This window comes from Phalangium opilio, unplaced genomic scaffold, assembly GCF_054372755.1.
Source record: "Phalangium opilio isolate 3A_F unplaced genomic scaffold, DU_Popi_V2 ptg000043l_1, whole genome shotgun sequence".
Classification (NCBI taxonomy): Eukaryota; Metazoa; Arthropoda; class Arachnida; order Opiliones; family Phalangiidae; genus Phalangium; species Phalangium opilio.
Window position 1 is genome coordinate 1,089,312 of NW_028324167.1, and position 26,061 is coordinate 1,115,372.

The following is a 26,061-nucleotide window of genomic DNA, read 5'->3' on the forward strand; positions in this document are numbered from 1 at the left end:
CCTCTTGTGTAAAGAACTGTGAATGTAGACGATCCGAATTAGTTTGCTCAGCAATGCGTGGACATTGTCGCGGTACTAGCTGTGATGGAGCAGATCAATGAAAGGTTTTCAACTACATCCAAAGCTTTATTCAAAGAACTAAGTGAACTCGGAACTAACAACCAGACAAAAAGGCCCTACTCAGAGGAGATAAAGCAATTCGCATTAACCCTTCACTTTTATTCGCCAAAAGCTTACCAGTTTTAGCGAAGTTATTTTTGTCTACCACATCAAAACACCATCAGACAGTGGTCCGCTAGGATCGATGGAAAACCTGGTTTTACCAGCCAAAGATTCGAGTTTCTTCGTCAAACGGCTAAAAAAAATAAATATCCAACCTTAGCCGTTCTGGACATAGACGAAATGTCTATTACAAAACATGTAGCGTGGTGTGGGGATAAGTTCACTGGGTTTGTCAATTACGGAAAGGTCTCGGACAATACGCAAGAGGAACAAACTATAGCTTCATCTGCCTTGGTGTTTATGCTAGTGGCGGTGAATGGAAGCTGGAAAATTAGTTTGGGCTATTTTTTTGTACACGGTACACCAGGCTGGCTTTTTTCAAACTTGATTACAGAGTGCTTTTGTCGCATCTTTGAGACGAGAATTAAATGCATTGCATAAGTATGTGATGGGTTAAGCAGTAACCTTACCATGGCAAAAATCTAGGCAGCAAACTTGGACCCCGAGGCTCTCAATCCTTCTTTTCCTAATCCAGGAAATAGTTCAGATTCTGACGACATAATTTACCTGATCCTGGATGTGTGTCATATGATTAAGCTGCTGCGCAACCTCTGGGCTGATTTTAAAAAGATTTACAATGGCTTAACAGATGAGGTGAAGGAAACATGGGATCTTCAATATTCTAATTTTCGGCGGTAAACATAAACCTACCGAACATGCGCGACTTTGCCAACCTTCTCAGTGCATTGAGTGGTTTAGGAAGTCGCGCCTCTTCTCTAGGTTTACGTTCACCGCCGAAAATTAGAAATTAAAATCTACCCCTACAATAATTCCCACAGATTAATTATTGCCTTTAGATGTTTTGATATCCTGAACTCACGGTCTCCATTCGCTAAAGGCTACAAAGCTCCTATTTGAGAAAATAAATTTGAGCTTACCAGAAAATCTTTAGAACAAACTAAAGAATTACTTTTAAACTTGAAAGACGAGGAAGGAAATCTTTTCGTTAAAGGCAAAAGGAAGACTGGCCCATTAGGGTTAGCAATTTCAATCACCAGCATCCTGGAAATATCAGAAAACACCTCATGCCAGAAATGCCTCAATTAGAGTAAGCAATAGCACATGAAAATGAAAACATCTACACTAACCATTTAAATGCAGCAGTATCCAAATGTTTCCTTCCTTAAAGTTATTTAATAACCTACAAATTTTCCCAAGATCACTTGGAATTATTTTTTAACACAATTCGTGGAAAAGGAGGCTGGAATAATAATCCAACAACAAAAACAGTTTGAAGGCGCTTACAAAAGATCTTTAGGGACTCGCCTTACTCCTACTTTAACCGGAAATGTCACTGCTCTTGACGAAACTGAAATCTCTAGACTTTGCAATGTTCGCCGTTACCCGGAATATGACACTGAAATGCAAGCGTCAACAGTAGGAGAATTTCAAAATCAAGAAGATGATGAAATTAAAGAATTTTACATTCAGCAAGTAAATTCATCCATTTTCCGAGAAAATTCAGTTTTCTACATTGCTGGCTTTGCAAAGTCATAAGCTGCAAAACCTGTCTCCAGGCACTCGAAGAGCCCCAAACGAGCATAATTATGTTTTTAATATGCATTCGCGGTTTACGCAACTGAAAGACAATGGTGGGTTGCATAGACCATCAAAAAGTGTTTTTCAGCTATGTCGTTTAACGGAGTCCTGCATTCGTGAAAATGTATCAGTTTGTATGCCATGCAAAAACATAACTTTGGCCATTGAACTTGCTGTTCTACGAACAATTGTAGGAATGGATATCTTCCCCGATCTACATGAACACATGTTTGATGCTGAAGTGGGTATTGAACACCATGCAACCACTTTAATTAAAAAAACTATTAACTTGTACTGCAAAGTCAGGCTTCACAAATTGGCTAAGGATAAAAATCTGGAATTGAAAGGCCAAGCCATCAGGCATAAACTGTCAAAGCTAATTTTATTTCAAGGCCAGTAACCAATAAACCAACCACTACCAACCTAACCAACTAAGGATAAAGCATTAGCCTTGGCCAATAAAATACATTATTTTTATTAAAATATTCACTTTCGTTGCTTATACGAGTACGGATTATTACAATTTAGCTCTTGCATTCGAAGTACAAGACCGAAAAGCAAATCTACTGAACCTTCTAGAGACTGCTTAGTTAGATTTCCATGTCGCAAAGCTGAACTGGAGAAATCTCAAAGATGGGTGACAGCGTGTGGTCGACCAAACTTCACTATCAATGATTTTTGAAAATCTAGTAGATTATGTGGCCGGCATTTTCATGGTTTAAATGGACCAAGTAGAGAACATCCTGACCCAGTACCTTTAACAGATGTACTGAGTACAGATGCTATTAGAACCCTTGTTAAAATACCAGGTATACAACAAAATTGTATCACCAAATGTTTTACAACCCGAGTTCAGATTGATACTGTATCATCTGGTTTAGAAAATGATGAAATTGGTCCTAACGAGCCATTATGCAATGAGAACTTACCCGTGGAAACTCAAATTTATAGTGTAGCATCAAACGAAATTAACTTTGAGACTTTAACCCCGCAAATCGGTTGGGCTATGGAGATCTTTGAAGCTGGCGTCAAGTTTTCAAACATTAAAAAAGGGATTGTTGTTATTCAGTGTGCAATAATTGAAAATCGGGTACAATTTCGGTATGAGTGAATAAGGTCAAAAATCCTTTTAGAGCAAAATCAAGCACACCATTCGATAGAGCGTAAAATTTAGATCTAAAATGGCCGCCGTTTTTTTTTTCAAATTTCCAAAAAAAAAGAGTCTTACCCCCCATAAAACCCCCAAAGTATTGATGTTTAACGTTAGGGCTCATTTTCACTTAAGAGGCCGAATAGGTTAGGTTAGGTTAGGTTTGGTTTGGTTAGGTTAGGTTGAAAAAGGTTTCAAATTATTGGGTAAGAACTAGCCTAGTAGCACAAAATCGTTGGGCCACCAGCTGGTGGGTTACTACTGGCCCAACACTGTTGGCAAAGCCTTGGCAAGCAATTGGCCATGTCCTACTTGGCAAACTACTGGCTCGGTGCTGGGGTTGCTAAAATTTGCCAACTGCTTGCCTAGACTTATCCACCTATCTACCATCCTAAGAAATAATTTTTGCCCCATCTTTTCTTTTAGTTTACCATCACCGACCCCACTCCCAGCCTACTTATCACCACTACTCAATCCAAAGGCTCCCCTGTTTTAATCCACCTCTCAACTAACTAATTCGCCAACACTTTACCAGAACTTAAGATAACATTCAGCCTACACGTAATCACCACGTATACACTCACATGGCCTACTCTCTGCCACCAATCATTCCATCATTCAAAATACAGCTTTTCACCATTGATCCAATTGTTTGTCTTGCATGTAACCACTATTGTACCAACTGTTTGGCCAATTCGTTACCACCACTAACCCAATTGTTTGTCTTGCATGTAACCACTATTGTACCAACTGTTTGGCCAATTCGTTACCACCACTAACCCAATACTTTAGCCTCCACTCTATTGGCGTATAACCACTCGCTCAGCCTACATATTTTCACCACTTATCCAATAGTTAGGCCATTATTTATCCAAACTTTCACCCTTATTTTTTACACCACTGACCCATCAATTTCTCTGCACTATACCAACAGTAAAACAACACTTGGCCTAAATGGTACCACCACTTCGCCTATATTTCCCAACCAATGGTCCTACATTATCCTACAGATTATACAACTTTTTTCTTTTAACCTACACTTATCATCTTCAATATATACATAAATTACCACAAATTACGTAGGCCTCCAATTATTTATAATGAATAATTAAATAATGTTAAATATCGTGAATTAACTGAAAACGTTTTAATCATTTCAAAAGAAAGTTTCGTCACATAAATTGTTTAAAAATTTATTCAGTATCTGAACCAGATGACTGTCCATAAGAGTCTTCTTCAGCAGTTTTTTGTTTCACTTCCTCAGCCTTCTTTCTTCGTTTGGCACGACCACCATTTCTGTCAAATGCTCCTTTCAGATACTTCTTAATTGCATCTTCAGCCTAGAATTCCTTCAATCCTTTGAAATTCATTTGTACCGCCGCTGAAATGTACATAATTCCCAATTTGAAATCAAGAATTATATAATATCCTAGCATTTAGCTTACCAACAAAAACGTTTTTAAGTTCTAATTGAACGAAAGGGTACTTCTTCTCTGAACCAACCCAGTTGAATTGGAGAGTTACTTCGTGTGTCAATACCTTATTAAACAACTTCTGACAGCAATTTTTTACTTTTTTACCTCCATAGGATGCAAACATTTTCACCTGTTAAAGATCAGTTTTAAAAGTGAAGTTATACATGGTTTTCGAGAAGATTGAAAACTCACAGTTTTTCTCTTAATTACTTTATCCATCAATAGTCTCTCGACTAACTTCACGTCTTGAAGTGAAGCAAGCGGTAGGTCAGGAAATTCTTCTATCTCAATTAAATCTTGAGAAATTGCAGTTGTACTTTCTTTAGAATTATTCAGTAATGTATCCATTTTGGTATTTAAGTCTGTTAGCATCAAAATCACCGTTCGCTTGAATTTTTCATCACTTTGACCTGTTAATTTGAAGCAATTAAATATTATCAACTTTATGATAAAATTTGAAGGGACAAAGAACAAATAAGAGTTATTTTTAGTCTATTAAGGCTGCTAAAATATTCATAGGAATATTAGAATAATTCACCAAAACCTTCTCCCTAATTTGTAATTAATTTTCTAATTTTTGATTTCTGCCCGCTAAGCCTAATACCATTTTGCAACAAAATATTCCTATGTAAAATTTAATGAGACAAAGGAATTTTCCATGATAGCACAATAATTTATATTGCTCGTGGAAAGTTCGTGTCTTGTGAACTTATACATATCAAAAACTTTATGACAAAATGGCGTTAGGGCTAGCGAGTTGAAATCAAAACTTTGAAAATTATTCTGAATTAACGAGAAAGTTTTAGGGGTGAGTTATCCTGATGTTTTCTACGTCTGTCTACTCTAATCAGCCCATCCCATGGGATGTTGTTGATGCTACAAAACCAAAAAAAAAACAAAAAGATACCTTTTAAGTAATCCAATTTATTGGAGTTTATACGTGCTTCTGGTGATCTACCTAGAGATGAAGCTAATTAAAAGACGATCAGTTAGTTTTTACTGAAACTAGAATAACTATAATTACTATAATAACTATCCAAAGGTCTTCTACCATCAAATTCCAGTGAAGCCGTAGTATGCATTGATGTTCTTGGTGTTCCAGTGTTAAGAGCTAAGTCTGCACTAGAACGGGTTAGAGAATTTCCTTGAGGCCTGCTTATGGGAGAGCTCCATTCTTGTAGAGGCACAGAAGTGCCTGCATTTAAGCGATTATTTTCTTCGAATGCAGACAACAGCCGTTTATTTCTGGAATTCCTTTCCTGGTTCGAAAAAACTTCATCGCCATTATTTTTATTACCCCTGTTATTTTTAACGGGCGATAGATCTCTCAGACTCAAACGACTCTTTGACGCTTTAGATGGTGAAACAGTTAGAAGACGGTGAATTGTTTTGGATTTTGAAGGCGAAAAGATTTTTCTTTTTTGTGACATGGTACTCTTTTCAAAATTTTGGTTTCTTTGAGATTTTGACAAATCCTGGCAATTGTCATTTTTTCGTTTGTGATTTTCTTTGGCTACAGAAGAAACACTTTCCTTCTGAACGTTTCCTACAGAACTTTTTCCAGCGTAGGTTTTACTAGTAGCGCGTTTTTTTCCAGAATTACCGCGTTCAACATGAGTTCTAGAAGAACAATCATATTGGCCATCTGAAGAATCTAAATCGTTGCTGGAGTGCACTGAGGAAATACTAGTTTGTTGATTGGTTATGCCTGGACTGTTTTCTATTACCAATGGTGCAACTAGCTGTTCTACAAGCATTGAAGGAGAGTCACCATTATCTTTCGATAAATTGTCTACATCACTGGGTTTAGATGAGATATCAGCAATGTTGGATTTAACAGGGAAATTAATAGGCGAACTCTCTTTGTGGTAAGAGTTAGAGGGTGTAACACCTTCCAAAGACTTAGCTTGGGGAGAAACTGCAGTTTTGGAGAGCAAATTCTCTCTGTCGCAAGATTGAGACGAAAAATCTATTGCATTGGATTCTGAAGGGGAATCAATGTCATTGCATACAAAGGGTGAATCATCCCTATATTTTGTCTTGGACGTATCTTTTTTATCAAGTCTCGGAGATGAATTGCAAATTCGTGATTCCGCGCTACCTTTTCGACTATGATTTAATAGAGAAGCGTCTGCGCTTCCTAGAAACGAACTGCCCACTAGTTTTTTAAGTCAAAAGAAAATATTAGAAAAGGAAAGGCTCAAAAATCAAAGATATGTGATGAAATTCTTACTTTCAGAAAGTGTTTGGCTACAGCGGTTGCCAACATTTTCTCCGCTAACTGCAATTAAATAAAAAGTCACTTAAGACCACTATCTCTGAAGTATAGTATAATTGTTAATTACGCACATTTTGATGTTGGAATAGGGGGCGCCTCTGGTAGTGAAATCTTTTTTCGCCCCTTCGTTTTTTTCTTTATCTTGGAGTCAGTAGAATCATTGGAACAATTAGTATCAGAATCAGAATTTTCCAAACAATTAGCCAAGCTTTTATTTGAAACAGTAGTCCTCCGTCTCTTCCCTCGACCGAATTCCCCTTCGCTTGCTAAGTCTGAAGTTACTTCTGACTTTTTGAGGTGCTCCCGTGCACTTTTGTACAGGGCTTTTTAAAAATGTATTAAAATTTACAAATTTAGAGTCGAAAGCTCAATATATTACTACATACCAGTCTGCAATAGAATTTTTCCCTCATAAAGAATCCAATCTGAATCTGGTTTTGCTGAAGTAGATATTAATTTTGTTATCTCTTTGTGCAGTCTTTGTGGTGGCCAGTAGCAAGACTCTTCGTTTAAGCACCATGACTTTGGAACAGCCTCAACTGTTCCTTCAGCGAACGCAAATATCACGAACATCTAAATATAACCAAAAAAATCCCTAGCTAAGATTTCAAACTTCGTCCATCTCTTTGGACAATTTATACACCCTCTTACAGGAAACTGTGAAAGGAATTTATTAAAGAGTCTATTGCACTAATGATAATGTAGAAGGGGAATAATTGAGGCCATAGAATTGTTTTCATGTAAAGTAAGAAAACATTTTTGTTCAAATAAGTTTAAAGAATAAGATTTCACTCGCTTTGAAATTCTAGCTTTAAACATGCCTAGCTTAGACGAGGGTAAAGGATATAAAAATGTCATCATGGTACTTGCAGATACTCCCAGCTAACATTTGTGAAATCGCAACTTCACATTATGAACCTTTTTTAGTTTAAACTTTTAGTTATGGCCTTCTGCCACCTTTAGTTATGGCCTTCTGCCAATTTCATTTTCTCTGTACTCAAAAATTTGTAAGACTACGTTGTTTACGCCAAAGAGCCCAAAAAACCCAAGACGTCACTGAAACGTGTAGAAAGACGTCACCAAACACCCCCCGAAACTGCACTGTAAGCTTACCTATACCCCTTTCTACCTAAGCCTTTTAGACCACCCTGAAAAAAGGAGAGAGCTAGGACTCGAGGAGAAAAAAGAGTCAGTCGTTTTTTGGTATCTCGCTAAGGATACACGCTTCGCTTTCGGACCCCCTAGTCTGATTTTTCGTTAGTAACCCCTTCGGCCCCTCGCTTTAGCCGAACGCTAACCCTAAAACCCTCGCTACCACCGCAATACGTTCGCTAACCCTAAAACGCTCGCTATCACCGCAATATGTTAAAAATCAGTTTAACCCCCCTTTGGCGTTTATAACTTAGTAAAGTGTTTTTATTAATTATTTCCGTTTATCAATAAATAAGTTTTTTTTCGTTTCATCAAAATAAGTCTGTTTATTCGCTTATAACAACTACGCGGCTACTGATTACGAACCAGCTACATGAGACCTTTAGATATTCAGTAAAACCCCCACAAGGGACGTAACATTTTGGTGCCGAAACCCGGGAATTAATTAGTGACGCGCAGTACAAAGACTTTCGCGATGGATCAGCTTACACGACTCAAAGCTAAACGGACTGCGACGAAACAATCGGCAACACGCGCCAAAAACAATTTGGAAGTGGAACTAAAGAAACAAGATCCAGATTTCGCCGCTGTACAAGCATATCTGGATGTTCTACAAAGTAAGGAACTTGTACTTGTAAATATCAATGAGGCTATGGAACCGCTGTTCACCGCAGCAGATGAACTCGAAAAAGACCATCAGCAATCGCTCGATTACATTGACGATTTAATAGTAACCCAAGCTAGAGGTCGCCAAGCTATAGATTTAAACAAACTAACTGCAATCGCGTCAGCCGCAGCGGCAGCCTTAACTACGCCCATCCCAAGTACATCGACGCAAAGTTCCTCATCTTCAACGGTAAGCTCACCGTATACAGGTACCGGAGCAACAAACGCGCCTACAGTAGCTACGAATCCCCAAAATCTACAGTCTACGGGGCTAGTTAACACGTCAGTCATCTCTCAAGCTCAAGTCGGTAACGCTTCTACAGCATCGTTCCAACACGGCGCGACTCCTACCGTTAGACTTCCCAAATTGGAAATTCGCCGCTATTCGGGATTAATAGAGGAATGGCAAGACTTCTGGGCACATTACCAAAGCGCCATTCACAACAACCCGACCCTGTCAAAAACTGACAAATTCACCTACTTACGATCATATCTAGAAGGTGAAGCTTTACTCTCCTTGAAAGGTTTAAGCCTTTCCGACGCTAATTACGACTCCGCTATAATTAACCTTCAAGACCGGTTTGGCCGACAAGAAGTTATTGTAAATGAACACATGTTCGCTCTACTTCATCTTCCCGCGGTACAGAAATCTAACGACGTTCAAGGATTAAGGAGACTGTATGACACCTGCATGACTCACATTAGAAGCCTGGAAGATCTGCAAATCGTTGTTCAAACGTACGGAAGTTTACTCTGCCCTATAATCACTCAATGTCTCCCTGAAGATATTACCCTCGCTTTTAGCCGGCAATACGCTAATTCACTACAAATCAGCGAGCTAATGGATTTTTTACAACGAGAAATATCCAGCCGGGAACGTGCTTCAGCACTCACAAGATCAGCCGCGCCAGAATCTGATCGAAAACACGCAGTTCAAGAAAGAAGACCGCCAGAGAGATTTTATTCGCAACGAGATAATCGCAAGACAAAACCGCTACACGGAGCAGCCGCCCTCTCTGTTAACGCCTATCAGAGGGTTTGCCTTTACTGCTCCCAAAGCGAGCATACAACCACGCAATGTACTAAACTAACTGTACCTGAAAAGAAAGATGTTCTACTCAGACGGAAACGCTGTTTCGTCTGTTTACGGGAAAATCACCCGTCGAGAAATTGCATGTCCCGCTTTCAAACATGCAAAAAATGTCAAGGACGCCATCACTCTAGCATTTGCGACCAACTCGAGGACCAACGCACCGCCCCTAATCCAGCGAGCTCAGAAGCAGTTAATCAAGTAGCACAAATGACCGCTGGTGTCTCGAAACAAGATTCGACATACGTTTTCCTTCAGACGGCTGTAGCCACTGCTAAACGTCCAAATAAGGAAGAAGGAAAAAAGGTCCGATGTCTCCTTGACACTGGAAGTCACGTGACCTTTATAAAGGAAAGCGTTTCGCGAGCGCTAAATCTACCAATTATCAGTGAAGACGTACTGGAGACAAATAATTTTGGAAACGCAACGCCGCAAAGAGTACTGAGACGAAGAGTACAACTAGAACTCGTGAGCCGTCACAACTCCGAGAGTAAGGTTCTCTTAGAGGCCTACGAAACGCCCACTATCTGCGGAGCGGTTTTCTCAGTGCCTGGAATGGAGATCGCGAAAGAGTTTCAAAAAAGGAATCTGCTGATGGCTGACACGGCTACCGTAGAAGTTGGAACTCAAGAACCTTACGCTATCGAGGTTCTAATAGGAGCAAACTACCTCTGGGCCGTTGCGAGCGGCAAAGTCGAGAGGTTAAGCCCCACGCTCATCGCTATGGATACAGTTTTTGGTTGGACTCTTCAGGGACCCGCTTCCGTCGCTTCGCTTGGTGTTGGGCTTAATGCCATCACTATCATGCACGTAAATACAACCGTTATCCCTGAAGAAGACGCCGTTTCCGACCAGCTCCGCAAGTTCTGGGAACTTGAATCCTTTGGAATCAAAGACTCCGACGAGGATGAAGAAAGGGGAAAACAAATACTCGGAAAGTTCTCAAAAACAACAAGTTTCAATAACGGCCGCTATACCGTTGCGTTACCATTCAAGTCAGGAGATCATCAGCTAGGAGACAATTTTTCCGTCGCGAAAAAACGCACCCTAAATCTACTTAACAAACTTCGAGGAGATCCCGTTAGGTTCCAAGAATACAACACAATCATCAAAGAGCAACTCGACACCGGAGTCGCTGAACGAGTAGATCCTTCACAGAAAACTGGCTACCCGATTTATTACTTCCCGCACCGCTCCGTCACGAGAGAAGCTAGCACCTCGACCCGAACACGAATAGTCAACGACGCGTCATCACACGCTCTCGGAGTATCAAGCCTCAACTCCTGCCTAGAAGCAGGACCCAATCTGAACCCCGAGTTATTGGACATTTTACTGCGCTTCCGCGAAAAGAAAGTAGCCTTTACCGCCGACATTACTAAAGCCTTCCTGCAAATAGAGATTCAACCAGAGGATCGAGACGCGCTACGGTTTTTGTGGGTAAATGTCGATGACCCGTACGTACCTCAAGATCGCAGCATCTATCGAATGACACGAGTACCCTTCGGGGCAACTTCAAGTCCCTTTTTATTGGCCGCAACCATCCGCTTACATGCCCAGAAGTACAAAGAAGCCTACCCTGAGGCAAGTCAACTACTAAACGATTCTATGTACGTGGACGACCTGGTCTCTAATGCAGACTCAGAAAAGGAGGCTCTTGATCTAATCACCAACACGATAACACTATTAAAAGAAGCTAGCATGACGCTGACAAAATGGCAGACTAATTCGCCTCAGCTAAAAGAAATTTTGACCGCTAAAAACTTAACAACGAAGCCACCCGCTCTTAAAACTTCATTTGCACCCACCAAAGTTCTTGGACTCGCTTGGGACAATGTAAATGACGTATTTACTTTTGTCATTGACGATCTGCTTGATTTCATTAAGGATCGGAAGAACACAAAAAGATGGGTCCTGAAATCAGTAGCAAAAGTTTTTGACCCGCTTGGCTTCATTTCGCCCTTCACGGTACGAGCCAAGATACTTTTCCAACAACTTTGGGAAAAGGGGCTCTCCTGGGACGAGGAGCTCCCGGATGAAGAAAACGGAATTTTTGAAGACTGGTGCTGCGAGTTAAGAAATCTTCAGGAAATTGCCATTCCTCGTCACTACTTTAACGAAGCCGTCGATCTCGATCCAGAAAGCCTGGAACTACATTGCTTTTCGGACGCTAGCCCGAAGGCCTACGCTGCCGTAGTGTATTTCAAATACCGTAACAAGGAGGGACACTACGCTTCTACACTCGTAACGTCAAAATCACGAGTAGCTCCCTTAAAAAAGCTGACGCTCCCTCGCCTCGAATTAATGGGAGCCCTTCTTGCCGCGCAGCTGGTCAAACATCTGATGATTCAATTGAAAATCAAACCCAAGAAGACCTTGATGTGGAGCGACTCTAAAATCGCTCTGGGGTGGATAAAAGGAAGGGCCGACCGCTGGAAGCCATTCGTCTCTAATCGCGTAAGAGAAATCCAATCAGTTTCTGACCCCATACTTTGGCATCATTGCAAAGGATCGGAAAATCCCGCTGACCGTCCAACGCGTGGAAGCAACATGGCTGAACTAGCCAAGGATTCCTTCTGGTGGCATGGGCCACGCTGGCTTACCGAAACTGAAACCTGCTCAAAGACCGATCCCCCCTCAGAACCTGATTTCGAACCCGTCCTAGACGAGTTACGAACCACCACACTCACATTGTCTGTGACGAGCCCGCCAAGAGAATCGCCGATAAACCTCAACGCTTTTAACTCTTTGACAAAGCTCTATCGTCTCACGGCCTGGATTCTACGCTACCAGCAGAACTTGAGATTCAAAGACCGAAGACGCAGCGGAGAACTAACCGCTAATGAGATTCTCCAAGCCGAAATCTACTGGATTCGCCATACCCAGAAAGATCAGTTTCAACAGGAAGTAGAGCTACTCGCTAAAGAACAGAAGATTCAAAATGATTCTAAAATCTTAACTCTACATCCGTACTTAGACTCGGACGGACTTTTACGGGTAAACGGACGCTTGAAAGGAAGCGGTCTGACGTACGCGGAACGTCACCCCTGGGTTCTCGCGCCGAAACACCCTTTCACAAAGCTTCTCGTAATCAACGCGCATGAAAAGGTTATGCACGCCGGAGTAATAATAACAACCGCCGCTCTGCGGGAAAAGTTCTGGGTGACCAAGTCACGTGCATACGTTAGCTCAGTAATTAAAAATTGCAACATTTGCCATTACTTCAAAGTACGAGCATCGGACGCGGTAATGGCCCCTCTGCCCGAATTTCGGTCTACCGAAACACCCGCTTTCGAAAGTTGCGGGCTGGATTTCGCCGGTCCACTCTTCACGCGAGAAGAGAAAAAATGTTACGTCGCGCTCTTCACCTGCGCCGTCACGCGAGCTGTGCATCTGGAGCTCGTGCCCGATATGACTACAGATACTTTCCTACTTGCCTTCCGAAGATTCGTTTCGCGTCGTGGTATGATAAAACACCTCTACTCAGATAACGCTAAGACTTTTAAACGCGCTAATACGGAACTTAATGACTTATGGAAAAACTTAGCTAGCCCTCAAATTTCGCGGTCCTTCGCTAATCAACAAATTCACTGGACGTTCATCGCTGATCGCGCCGCATGGTGGGGCGGATTTTGGGAGAGGTTAGTCGGATCAGTCAAGAGCGCCTTACGCAAAACCATCGGACGAGCTAAACTATCCTTTGACGAAATTGCCACAACTCTAACGGAAGCGGAAGCCTGCATTAACTCCCGTCCAATCACGTTCACCTCTGAGGATGTCCACGAGCCAGCACCGATTACCCCAAACCATTTCCTCCTAGGCGCAAGGATGACCAGTCTACCGTCCCGAACGTTTCCTAAGATCAACGAACTTCCCGCAAGTAGAAAGGAGCTGACACGACGCCTACGTTATCGCCAAACCATAATCGATGGATTATGGAAACGCTGGAGAGCAGAATACCTTCTGCAACTCAGATCAGCCCATCATAGAACAAAAAACAACCCTTCAACGCCAATTAAACCCGGAGACGTAGTCCTCATCGGGGAAGAAAAGAAGCCTCGTCTCACCTGGGATCTAGGTGTAATAGACGAAGTATTTCCGGGACGCGACGGAAATGTTCGAGCATGTATGGTGAGACTATCTGGTGGAACCAAGCTTAGAAGACCTATTCAGCTTCTATATCGTTTAGAAATTTAACACAGAAAACTTTAAAACAATAAGTGACTTTTTTTTGGATTGAACAAAAGTTCAATCGCGGGGGAGCCTGTGAAATCGCAACTTCACATTATGAACCTTTTTTAGTTTAAACTTTTAGTTATGGCCTTCTGCCACCTTTAGTTATGGCCTTCTGCCAATTTCATTTTCTCTGTACTCAAAAATTTGTAAGACTACGTTGTTTACGCCAAAGAGCCCAAAAAACCCAAGACGTCACTGAAACGTGTAGAAAGACGTCACCAAACACCCCCCGAAACTGCACTGTAAGCTTACCTATGCCCCTTTCTACCTAAGCCTTTTAGACCACCCTGAAAAAAGGAGAGAGCTAGGACTCGAGGAGAAAAAAGAGTCAGTCGGTTTTTGGTATCTCGCTAAGGATACACGCTTCGCTTTCGGACCCCCTAGTCTGATTTTTCGTTAGTAACCCCTTCGGCCCCTCGCTTTAGCCGAACGCTAACCCTAAAACCCTCGCTACCACCGCAATACGTTCGCTAACCCTAAAACGCTCGCTATCACCGCAATATGTTAAAAATCAGTTTAACCCCCCCTTTGGCGTTTATAACTTAGTAAAGTGTTTTTATTAATTATTTCCGTTTATCAATAAATAAGTTTTTTTTCGTTTCATCAAAATAAGTCTGTTTATTCGCTTATAACAACTACGCGGCTACTGATTACGAACCAGCTACATGAGACCTTTAGATATTCAGTAAAACCCCCACAAGGGACGTAACAACATTACATCGTTACATTTAGTCTTATAGATATGTTTAATCTTAATAATTTCACCTGTGTTCAATTTAACGCAACTATCTGCCAAACGTGTCGTTAAAATATAGTTCTGGGTTTGCAGCTTTTTAAAAGACTGTGCATCATATGGAACATTTTGGCTCCTGTCTTTAAATGGTTGTTTAAGAACTAAACCGTCAGTGCGATGTTTTGTAGAATAAAGTTTTTGACCTTCATTTAAGCGTTTGCACAATTGTTGCAAGGGCTTACTTGGGGATCGTAACTTTTTCTTTAAGAACTGCAAATGATTCTCAAATGGAAAAGCGCTATATGCATCCAAAGGGCCAAATCTTTTAACATCTGCAGCTATATGCGTTAAACTGTGCACATTTAAACTAACAAATTTTTGGCCATAAAAATCAGAGCAAGAGAAAACGTACAATTCGAGAAGTTGAGCGGCATAATCAACGAGTGTTCTGCTTAAAGTTGGTGAAGCTAAGATATAAACTGCACATTGAAGCAATCTGAAATGATCCATTACATCATTGGCAACAATCCCCTTACACACGACTGGACCAGTATACAAAAGAAACTGTCGAAATTCAGTTGCTTTCCAACGATCTACATGTTTAAGTGATCTTGGTTTTCTTGCAAACTCACAGGGGATATGTGGTGTACACGCGTTTAACCTTGATGATAGCTCTGTAACTTGCTGAGTACTAAGCCTGACAACGAATTTGCCTCTTTTAATCCATGCTCTTAAAAATCTCTTGGTTACTCCTAAACATAAAAGGTGCATGTAATCTAACGGAAATTGGACTACTAAATCGATGTCTAAAAGTTCAAGGGGTGAACGAGCGCCTCTTAAATGATGTTCCTCGTTACTCTGATTTCGGAATGAGATATTTGTTCGAAGAGAAACATTCTCTTCTGTAATATCTTGCAGGAAAATCATGTTATGATCTAGCATAAACCCCTGAATAGTGCACTTGTCACAAGAATAGTATCCCGTATGACCCTTTGTGTTTTTGATAAAAGACCTGGCTGGAGTATCCAAAATAAAGGGCCCATCTAGTTTACATATGAAAGACTTTCCACCATAAATAAACCCATTTTCACTGAGATCTAATAATTCCTTGATAAAGTTATCTAGATATTCAGCAAGTGATCCCGGTTTCGTATCACCACAAAAAACGCCTACTGGAAATACATCTCCAACAATGCCTTGCTTAAAACTAAACACGCCTACCAAAATAGGCCAAAAATTGGTGGTTGAGCTATCAGTTAAAGGAATACCATCAATGTTTGTTGCAAATGAAATAGGCTCATCATAATCAGGATGCAAATCCAAAAATGTTTTCAAGCCAATTTTAAAACCAATGTGCCAGTACTCGCCATTGGCCACTTTCGAAATTCCCGAAGTTTGCCTAATAGTTTTTAGAAGTGTTCGAGAATCTTTGGGTAACTCATTGTGACCGTGATCTTTAAATATTTTAAGCAAGCTGTTAACTTTAACTGTATCTACATTGTGGTTAATGATCCATTCTCTAAGGTCTTGGGCCAAATCAGAAGGTTCTTCATCAGAAGAACTTGAACTAGAAGTGGTTATGCCACTTGAAAAGTTGTCAAAGCTATTATCAGAACTCTCAGAACTATCAGATGTAGCAGAAATATCAAACACCATATCCCCATCTTTATCACTTTCACTGAAGCTTTCCCTAATATAACCCTCACTCTCGCATACAGTATTAGTTCCATTTCGTAAATCTTCAACATGAGTAACACAATTATTTTCAGATATAGACTGCGGATATTCGGATATCCTATCAACTACACTTTTCAAATATTTAGCTCTGTTTCTCCTCAATTGCCGTTTACTGAGTGTAACTTTTTCCATAGTAAATAAAATTAAAAATAATAAATTAACCGAACCCCATATATCCCTTTAAAACAAATTAACCGAACCCCATATATCCCTTTAAAACAAATTAATTGCCCCGTTTATCCCTTTAAAACAAATTAATTGCCCCGTTTATCCCTTTAAAACAAATTAATTGCCCCGTTTATCCCTTTAAAACAAATTAATTGCCCCGTTTATCCCTTTAAAACAAATTAATTGCCCCGTTTATCCCTTTAAAACAAATTAATTGCCCCGTTTATCCCTTTAAAACAAATTAATTGCCCCGTATATCCCTTTAAAACAAATTAATTGCCCCGTATATCCCTTTAAAACAAATTAATTGCCCCGTATATCCCTTTAAAACAAATTAATTGCCCCGTATATCCCTTTAAAACAAATTAATTGCCCCGTTTATCCCTTTAAAACAAATTAATTGCCCCGTTTATCCCTTTAAAACAAATTAAATGCCCCGTTTATCCCTTTAAAACAAATTAAATGCCCCGTTTATCCCTTTAAAACAAATTAAATGCCCCGTTTATCCCTTTTAAACAAATTAAATGCCCCGTTTATCCCTTTAAAAAAATTGATTGCCCCGTTTATCCCTTTAAAACAAATTAATTGCCCCGTTTATCCCTTTAAAACAAATTAATTGCCCCGTATATCCCTTTAAAACAAATTAATTGCCCCGTATATCCCTTTAAAACAAATTAATTGCCCCGTATATCCCTTTAAAACAAATTAATTGCCCCGTATATCCCTTTAAAACAAATTAATTGCCCCGTATATCCCTTTAAAACAAATTAATTGCCCCTGTATATCCCTTTAAAATAAATTAATTGCCCCTGTATATCCCATTAAAATAAATTAATAGTACCTGTATATCAAATTAAAATAAATTAATTGTACCTGTATATCCCATTAAAATAAATTAATTGTACCTGTATATCCCATTAAAATAAATTAATTGTACCTGTATATCCCATTAAAATAAATTAATTGCCCCTGTATATCCCATTAAAATAAATTAATTGCCCCTGTATATCCCATTAAAATAAATTAGTTGCCCCTGTATATCACATTAAAATAAATTAGTTGCCCCTGCATATCCCATTATAATAAATTAGTTGCCCCTGTATATCCCTTTAAAACAAATTAACTGCCCCGCATATCCATTTAAATATATTGCACTGTATATCAAACTATCTTTGAATATACACTAACCTTACTCAAAATTAATTTCTCATTCTTTTGAGATCAAACTAATATTTCAAACAAAACATTAAGCTTAATCTAAAATAATGTTGAAAGCTATCTTATTTTAACACTTCATGAAAGGATGTTATACACTTAATAAAGCATCAGAGTCAAACTTTTTTACAGTGCCTGAACTCCCTCAGCTATCTATAAACTAATGTACACCTTTTGAAACCTCATATTTTCTCACCACCCCCCAGCAATATTGTGGAGCTATTACTGCATGCAACTATGAAAGATTTTACTCAAACACTAAGAGGAGAAAATTCCTCCCTTCCTTTACAGTAAAGATGGCAGTGTTGCCAACAGCTTTCGAAATCAATTCGGCTTATATCTAGCTATAAATTGGCTAACTTTTTGTACTAAAAAATGACTGGCAACACTGGGGTATTGCCCCGTTATTGAATATAAAAATTCAAATTATTCAAATAAATTTGAAAACCGTCAGAAATTAATTTGAAACTTAACGAAACACTAGCTAAGCAAGACTTATGGGATTTCTAAATATGTATTTAAGTAATTAAATATTCATAACCTTTTAAAAATTCCACTTAGGCCTTTGTGTGTTTTCCACAATCGTAGATAATCCTTCCAAAAAGTAAAATATTGGGCAAAAATTATTTCAAGTACAGTGAAATACTAATATTTAATAAAATATATTTACCTTAAACTTTTTCAAGTCGAAATGGCAACGACCACTCGTTGTAACCTAGTCCGGAAAAAATTAAATCGGTACCGTACTGAAAATATGACTAGAGCAAAATGGCGACGACTACTCGTTGACCTGACCGTTGTACACGCGTCCGACTCCGAAATATAAATAAACCGCCCGGTATCGTGCAAGGCGCACCGTTTCAACTTGAATACTTCTTCGTACAAAGAAAAGTCGCAGCACGCGTGATACACCGAAAGCGTTTTACTAAAAAAGACGGAGATAGACTGGTTTCGCAGCCTCCGTAGTGATCTACTGTTGTGTTGAAACCTCGCTACAAGAATAACCCATTCACCACGTGTGTTCGTGGAGAGAAAGGGGAATGGAAATTTTGGAAAGGTCGAACATAAAAAAACAAAGATAGGAGCTTGAAAGTTGAAAGGGAAAAGATCATTCAGCCTGTTCACAACCAAGGAGGATTAATAGGATTAGAAGCGGTAGAGCGACTCCAAAATTGTTGTTCATAGGTCATGCCTCCAGCTTTCATAACTCCATTGGTGAAAATAAAATAGCGCAAAAAATTGTCCATAGTACTCCCTTCCAACGTGATTTTACATTAAGTATCATTCCGCCTAATATTTCGCTATAAAATAGAGCTTGCTTTCACAAATATATATAAAAAACAAAGCATATGTTTTTGATAGGCATAAAATCGGTTCGGTTTTTTCCTTTTGCTCTATTTAAAATTGAACAATTAATATGTGGTTTTTTAAAAGATAGCGATAATGCAAGTAAATTGAATTTTGTACTTTTAGATAAATTAATATTATTAAATAGGTTTTTGTATGGAATGTTTTAGAGGTGCCAACCCTTCCCCATCAGATATCCGCCAAAAAACCAGCACCCATAATGGGCCGCAGACTTTTAAAAAACATTTTAACGTTAATAAAATTTTAAGAGTTTTCAATATCACTATGAATTAGATTATTATGGTTAATTGCTAATATTAATCAATATAATAATTATTTATGTCGGCTTGTAGATAAAGATGATGGGCTTACGGTGGGAACGAGGTGGGATTTCCAACACTATGCCAGTAGAAAATGTAATTTAAAAGAAAAGCGTTTTGATTTATATATGAAAAGTAGCTATAATGCAAATATATTCTCTTTTAACATTATGGAATTCATAATATCTCTTATTCAAAGATGTTAAGTTGAAAAAATGCATCAAAACAATTACGATGGCGGTTAACTGACGGTTATATGCTGGCAGATTTTATTTACTGGTGGCTTTGAACATAAAGCCAGCAGTATGCCATTGCCAACGGTCAACCAACCAAGCCGCCCTTTTCCCAACCTTTTGCCAATAGGCCTGTGCTACTAGGGGAGGCTTAAGGCCTAGTCGCTTCGAGTCCCTGTTCGGGTGCCATTTTATGTAACCCTCAATAGAATTTAACTAAGGGAGAAATCTCCCGAGGGCCATAAAATGAATTGAAGACAACTTACAATTTAATATCCAAAATTTGAAGACTAATCGTCTTGACTTTTATTGAAGTAACAAAGGGATAAAAATCCCGCAACGTAACTTTGTTAACACTAACTCCGTCTTAGGAGAATTTATATCAAAAAACGAGAGCTACTCTCGGCAAACGCCAACCTTGGACTGACTCTAGTTACAAAAATTATCGCAGTAAGAAACGGAGGAGGAGCATGTAGCATGGAGGCAAAAGCCCTGCCAGATCCAAGGAGCGGAAGCTCCAAGGATTCTGGCAGCCATGCTACATCGTTGATCCCAATCTTCACTAAGAGAGGGGTTAGTCAATTAATTGGAAATAATCAGTGGCACTAAATATCTCGTCAATTAATCGCTGGAAAGAGCTAGGGGCGTTACAAAACCCAAAAGGGAGAAAATTAAACTCGTACTTTCCCACATGAGTCACAAAAGCAGTTTTTTCTCTACTTTAGGGTGCATTTCTACTTGCCAATGCCCTGATTTAAGGTCAAGGGTTGTAAGTAATTTTGGTCTTCCCACTCTAGCTAGAATGTTCTCTATATTAGGCAAGGGATAGGGGTCCTTTATGGTAACACTGTTTAGTTTTCTATAATCAATACAGAACCGATAGGGTTTACCCCGTTTTGTTTGATCAACTAAAACTGCGGCCCTTAGTCTACGGGCGAAGCCCAAGGAGAAACGGAGGGTCTAATTATCCCGCCATCCAACAGTTCCCTAACATGTTGTTCTATTATTTTCTTCTTCTGATCATTAACACGATAAGGCTGAGATTTTATGGGCGGACTATTACCCGTATGAATCTCGTGAAAGACTAGTCCTGTTCTTCCTACTTTATCCGAAAATAATTCAGGGAATTTTAACAATAGGGGGCTTAGTAATGCAGACTAAATTTAGGAAGATGGAAGTCCTGTGAAATTAACCACCGAGTGTGGTCAATAATTCTCGCTTCCGTCGTTCTCCCTCGAACTAGCTCTCACTTGTAAGTCTGTCTCTAGCATTACGGAGTTTAGGAAGCGTCATACTTACGGACGATATCTTAGAAACTTATGACAGTATTCAAAGGAGATTCCCTCCCCCAGCATACCACGAGTGACTGTTAATATTTATCCAGTTGGCTCAAAGGCAAGTTGAATTCCCTCATTCTTGTTATTTGGATTTATTTTGATTTTACGTGGGAGGGCGTGGACCTTACTTTATAATCAGCTTTTTGTTGATTCGCTGGTCCCGGTTCCGCTTTTTCGTTTCAACTTTCTCGGCGCTGACCACCTTCAAACATTTATTATTAATTCAATTCTGTTTCCTTCGCACGCTGATCTTACGTTTACTTTCGCAACATCCTTGGGATTTACACGGCTAGGACTGATGCCAAAGTCTTGAAAACTTTGAGCTAAACGTTCTAGAATGGTATATAAATTAAACATTTTGCAACTAAAAACAACAATATATTGGAAGGTAGGATTTAGGCATCAGAATTAGCTCTCGTTCAATTATGAATTTAAAAATAGCGCTTCCTAAGCTTTAAGGAAAAGGTCAGATAACGTAGCATTATACCTTAAAAGAAAGGTTTTTTTTCCAAAATACACAAGGAAAAATAAAAAATGAAATGATCTCTTATTCCGAATTAATTAGCATAAAATTAGTCTTAAAAACGAGGACTACCGTGGAGTCTGCTAAACCGAACCTCTCTTACCCTTAGACCTCTCTCTGACAGCGTGAACTCGACCAATATCTCGTAGGGGTAAGAGTGTCGATTTAGCAGACGTCATACACTAAACCAAAGCCGGCGGTTGGCGCGGTAGTCATCGTCGTGTTTAAGACAAATTAAACGCTAATTATCATTTGTAATATGAGATTATATTTTTCTATTTATATTTAGAAAAAGACCGTTGTTTTACGGTGTAACGTTATCAGACCTTATCTAATTTTTATGTCAGATGAAGGATTGCTTACAAGACTTTCCTCGGGCAACTTCCTTCCTATCCAGGCACGCGTAGGGGCTTCTGTAGGTGCTTGTCCTCTTGCTCTCCTCCTCGACGCGTCGCGATTCTTGACATATTCGTTCCTGAGCCTCTTTTACCTGCAACGAGTGATCAAGAACTCGCAGCGTCAGGCTTTGGATGAAATTTCCTTTTTTATTGAAAATGGCGGCGGTGGCGGCGGCTGACCAAATTTTGCCTCCAATATCCCCTGGGACCACCGTCTTTAGCCGCAGAGCCCCGCACTTCATCATCATCATCATCATCATCATCATCATCATCATGATCATGATCCCCACCCGGCCGAATCGCGCGCGCGCTTTCATAATAGGAAACTTGAAATCCCCGACGAGATCTAGACGGGGATAAACCCCGAGTATATTCCAATGATAAACCAAAATAAGCAGCCCTAACTTAGAACACTTTTCTTAAAATCGTCAAAAATGAAGTTCGAGAGCTTAAAACTAATATTTTTAGGCCTCATTTTGAAGATTGAAAATAGCTCTATCCGTAAAACACTATCCCAAGACGTTATGATAAAACTCAGAGAAGATACGAGTATAATTAGACAACTTCTCGTATTTCGCGTCATTTACTTTTCCCTCGGGAAATAAGCACTCGGGAACCATATGAGGAAAAACAACATAGGCTTACGAAAACGAATCCATTGAAAACTTCGGTTGTTTCTCTTCAAATTAAACACTTTAGGCCTAATAATTATCGAGGAGGAATCTCGAATAGAAAATGAGTCTTCAAATTGGACACACCCCGTAATACGGATATTTACTCTATCCCTATACGTCCATAACTAATGTGTTATTGACTTATTGACTAAAGGACAAAAAAACTTTAGAAGATGTTTTGATTCATGACGTGTCTAATAACGTTGGACCAGTAGGCTTAGATTAAAACGCGAGATATGATACGGGTATTATTAGCCCAATATTCAGATTTAGTCATAAATGTCATGCCAAATTTAGCTGATTTAGCGTCTTTGGCCAAGAGATATTCCAAAGACCACGCGTCATCACTCGCTTGATTTAAAATGAAGATTCCATAACTTTTTCGCCACAAAAATATAGCAGTGCCTAAGTCACTTCAATGAACTTTAAGCGGATGACACTCGGTGCCCGCTTTAAAATATACGTAGAGGAATCAAATAAGGGGAAAGACTTGGTCGCTAGATGGTCGCAGCATCGCCAACTTTACCCACCCACCGATGCCTTCTTTACTGTCTCTTTAAAATATCGCCTCTAATCCGTACCAAGGCGAAGCTAAACTCGTGGCCATTACTGTTCTCCATTCCTACTTCTAAAATTAAATTTATCCCTGATCTTATTCAAATTAAAATAGTATAGAATAAGATTCGAGGCGGCCACGAACGTCTTGAAATCAAAGCTTTATTATAAATAATAACTTGTAGGGGTGTGCGAAAATACCACTTTTTGGTTATCAAACCGGTTATCGAATACTAAAAAAATTTCCTTATCGAATCGAATAGTTTATTCCAAATCGAATAGCGAATAGTTAGGCCTTTTTCAATTTTTTACTAACCGATTAATCGCAAATAGCTAAGCCTAGTATTCGTAATATTTAACCCTAATACTCGCGAATACTAGGCTTAAATATCAGAGATAAATCGGGTGGTAACCCTAATATTCGCGAAGAGTTAATACAAAGTAATGAGAAAGACCATTTAGCAGCTCCAGGGTTCATACAACTTTTGGAAAACAAATTTCCCTAAGATTTTCAGGGTTTTTCCCTTATATGGAGTATCCTATGGAGCAAATGTTATAGGGCAAATTGGACTATAACATACTCAAAGGACATCCCCGTATCTCTAATATAACCAGAGTTATGAGCCTCCAAAGTTTAGTGCAATCTTTATCCTATGGAGGGGATGTTTGTTTACGTTTTGCTTAATTACTCGGCCCCTGTTTGTCGTAGCTCCAAGTTTTTAGTATGGTTAGATGGGGGACAAATTGGACTGAAACATACTCAAAGGACATCCCCGTATCACTAGTAGAACCAGAGTTATGAGCCTCCAAGGTTTAGTGCAATGTTAATCCTATGTAGGGGGTTACGAACATTTTGCTTAATTACTCGGACCTTGTTTGACGCAAATTTCCCTAATTTCCCTGAATTTTACTAGACATTCTAAATATCCCTGAGTTTTCGCTGAGGTTTTTGTCAACTATTTATTTCCCTGGGGTTTTCCAGGTTTGTATGAACTCTTTAGCTCTTAAATTTCTAAATTTCCTAGACACTCGCTGGTAGTTTTTGATGCGGGTCAAATAAAATCGGGATGATTAAATTTTTTAAATTTAGGTTGGAACGGGCTGCCCCCCCCCTTATCAAATTATACTGACAGGACGTTCGGGTAACCCCAATTTAACCAAGGGGGACCGCGTAACAACGTTAAATCAAAAAGAGTATGCCTATTGCGTCAACTTTATCCCATTTGGAGACTTAATAAAATAAAAATTATTCTTCATACCTTCGGCAGGTGTTCTGGTAGCGAAAGATTTTCCACTTAGAATTTGGTAGGATGCAGGACTCTTTAGAACTTTTAGATGTTATTCTTCCTTTAATAGGCGCGGCTTTTAATGCATGTGTTAAACGCGAATATTTTTGCCGAGAATACACGCGACGACATGACCTACCAGTTGTTAACTATTTTATTTTAGATATATCAAAATCAAAAATTTCTGAGTACGCGTCTGAAATTCTCCCAGAAGTACGGGAATGCACTGGTGTTAACGGTCTTAAAGACAACGTATCAAGTTGTCTAGGAGAAAGGAAAAAGCTAAACTTAGTTCATTCATATTTTAACCCACATTTTAACTCCTCCTTGGAATCCTCCTTGCATGTAAACTATGTAAAGCAATATAAAACCTTCCGGTTGACGTCTATGATAAAAAAGTTCCCGTTTTTTTACGAGTACGATCATGGATGATGACGAGAGAGAGAGAAAGAGAGAGAGAGAGAGAGAAAGAGAGAGAGAAAAAGAGAGAGAGAGAAAAAGAAAGAGAGAGAGATGATGATCATTACTTTATTTAGGAGTAAAAACTGCCTTAACCATTATAGGGTTGTATATACACAGTGTACCAAATCAGTCGCGTGACATCGTTAAGCAAGTATTTAAAAATTTTTTTTTAGTTAAGTTTAAACAAATCTAAGTTAATATCTTTATAATTTAATTATACAAAAACGTCTTTGTTTGGACCAAGACCGAAAAAACCAACGATATGAGTGAGGTTTATCAATTGACTGAAGTTCAGATATTGAAATTTTTCTTTAAGTATTTGTAGTAGTTTAATCCTTAATCACTATTTAATTCAATCAACTGATTTTACTCTTAAGCGAGGAACACACATGCGTAAAAATTTCACGGAATCGTACTAAAAACTCGTAAACGTAAACTATTTTCTATTCCGTTTTCGTTTACGTTTCTGGATCTGAATCGCACTTGAACACGTAAACGCAAACGAAAAACTTAATTTGCGGTGTTGAAATTCGAAAACGGTGACATCTCTCTTTCGGTTAAAAAGGATTATATGCTCATAGAGGAGACCGAGGCTTAGGGTTGAAATCAATGCCACGAACCTAATAAACTGTACCGTGCCCAAATAGTTTGTTCGAAAATCGTATCATTAAAATAAACAGAAAAACTTGTCAAAAAGATGTAGAAAGCTTCAAACCATCCCTTAAATATCCCCAAATCAGCGCTCTTCTACAATCTGCTTTTTTTCTCTGCCATTTTTGCCCAAAACCTCGTACGGATCCGACTCCGAGCATCTGATTGGCTGGAGCTTAGCGTAAAATGTTTTACGACGGAAAAAGTTGAGACAATTTCAACTCTCTTTTCTAGTACGTTTACGTCGAAGTTTTTTGTACGTTTACGTTTCAGTTTACGTTTCTGTCGAACTTTTACGCATGTGTGTTCCTCGCTTTAATCGATCTATTCCCTCTAAATTTATTCAAAAAATTGCATATCTCCGCTTTTTCAAGAACAATTCCATTTTCCGAAAACATTTTATCATGAAATTAATTATTTTGAAGGGAGTACGTTTAGAAGGATCAATAATTAATATTCTACTGAATTTCTAAGAAGAGCACCCATACACTGCAAGCACGGATGATTTCGAAATTTTATATCATAACTCGTTTAGAGTGAAGTGATTTATGTATTAA

General features: G+C 39.1%; 2 protein-coding genes across 3 annotated transcripts; one reads left to right on the forward strand and one right to left on the reverse strand.

The window, feature by feature from the left end:
• Positions 1-4,099: 4,099 nt before the first annotated feature.
• Positions 4,100-18,312, reverse strand: LOC149677281 (uncharacterized). 2 transcript variants are annotated; one of them, XM_089837281.1, is made up of 9 exons: positions 18,260-18,312; positions 7,111-7,297; positions 6,796-7,047; positions 6,680-6,727; positions 5,471-6,604; positions 5,354-5,404; positions 4,639-4,856; positions 4,417-4,576; positions 4,100-4,352 (listed from the first exon to the last, which is right to left on the reverse strand). In XM_089837281.1, the coding sequence occupies exons 2-9, from the start codon at positions 7,295-7,297 to the stop codon at positions 4,312-4,314; spliced, it is 2,091 nt and encodes a 696-aa protein (XP_089693407.1). In that variant the 5' UTR covers positions 18,260-18,312; the 3' UTR covers positions 4,100-4,311. The 2 variants fall into 2 exon arrangements, with proteins under 2 accessions (XP_089693407.1, XP_089693408.1); XM_089837282.1 differs by lacking the exon at positions 18,260-18,312 and having other exon boundaries at positions 5,354-5,416; positions 5,498-6,604; positions 7,111-7,546.
• Positions 8,352-13,826, forward strand: LOC149677282 (uncharacterized). Its single transcript, XM_089837266.1, has one exon. It carries the CDS (start codon positions 8,352-8,354, stop codon positions 13,824-13,826), a length of 5,475 nt encoding a protein of 1,824 aa, XP_089693392.1.
• Positions 18,313-26,061: the final 7,749 nt, after the last annotated feature.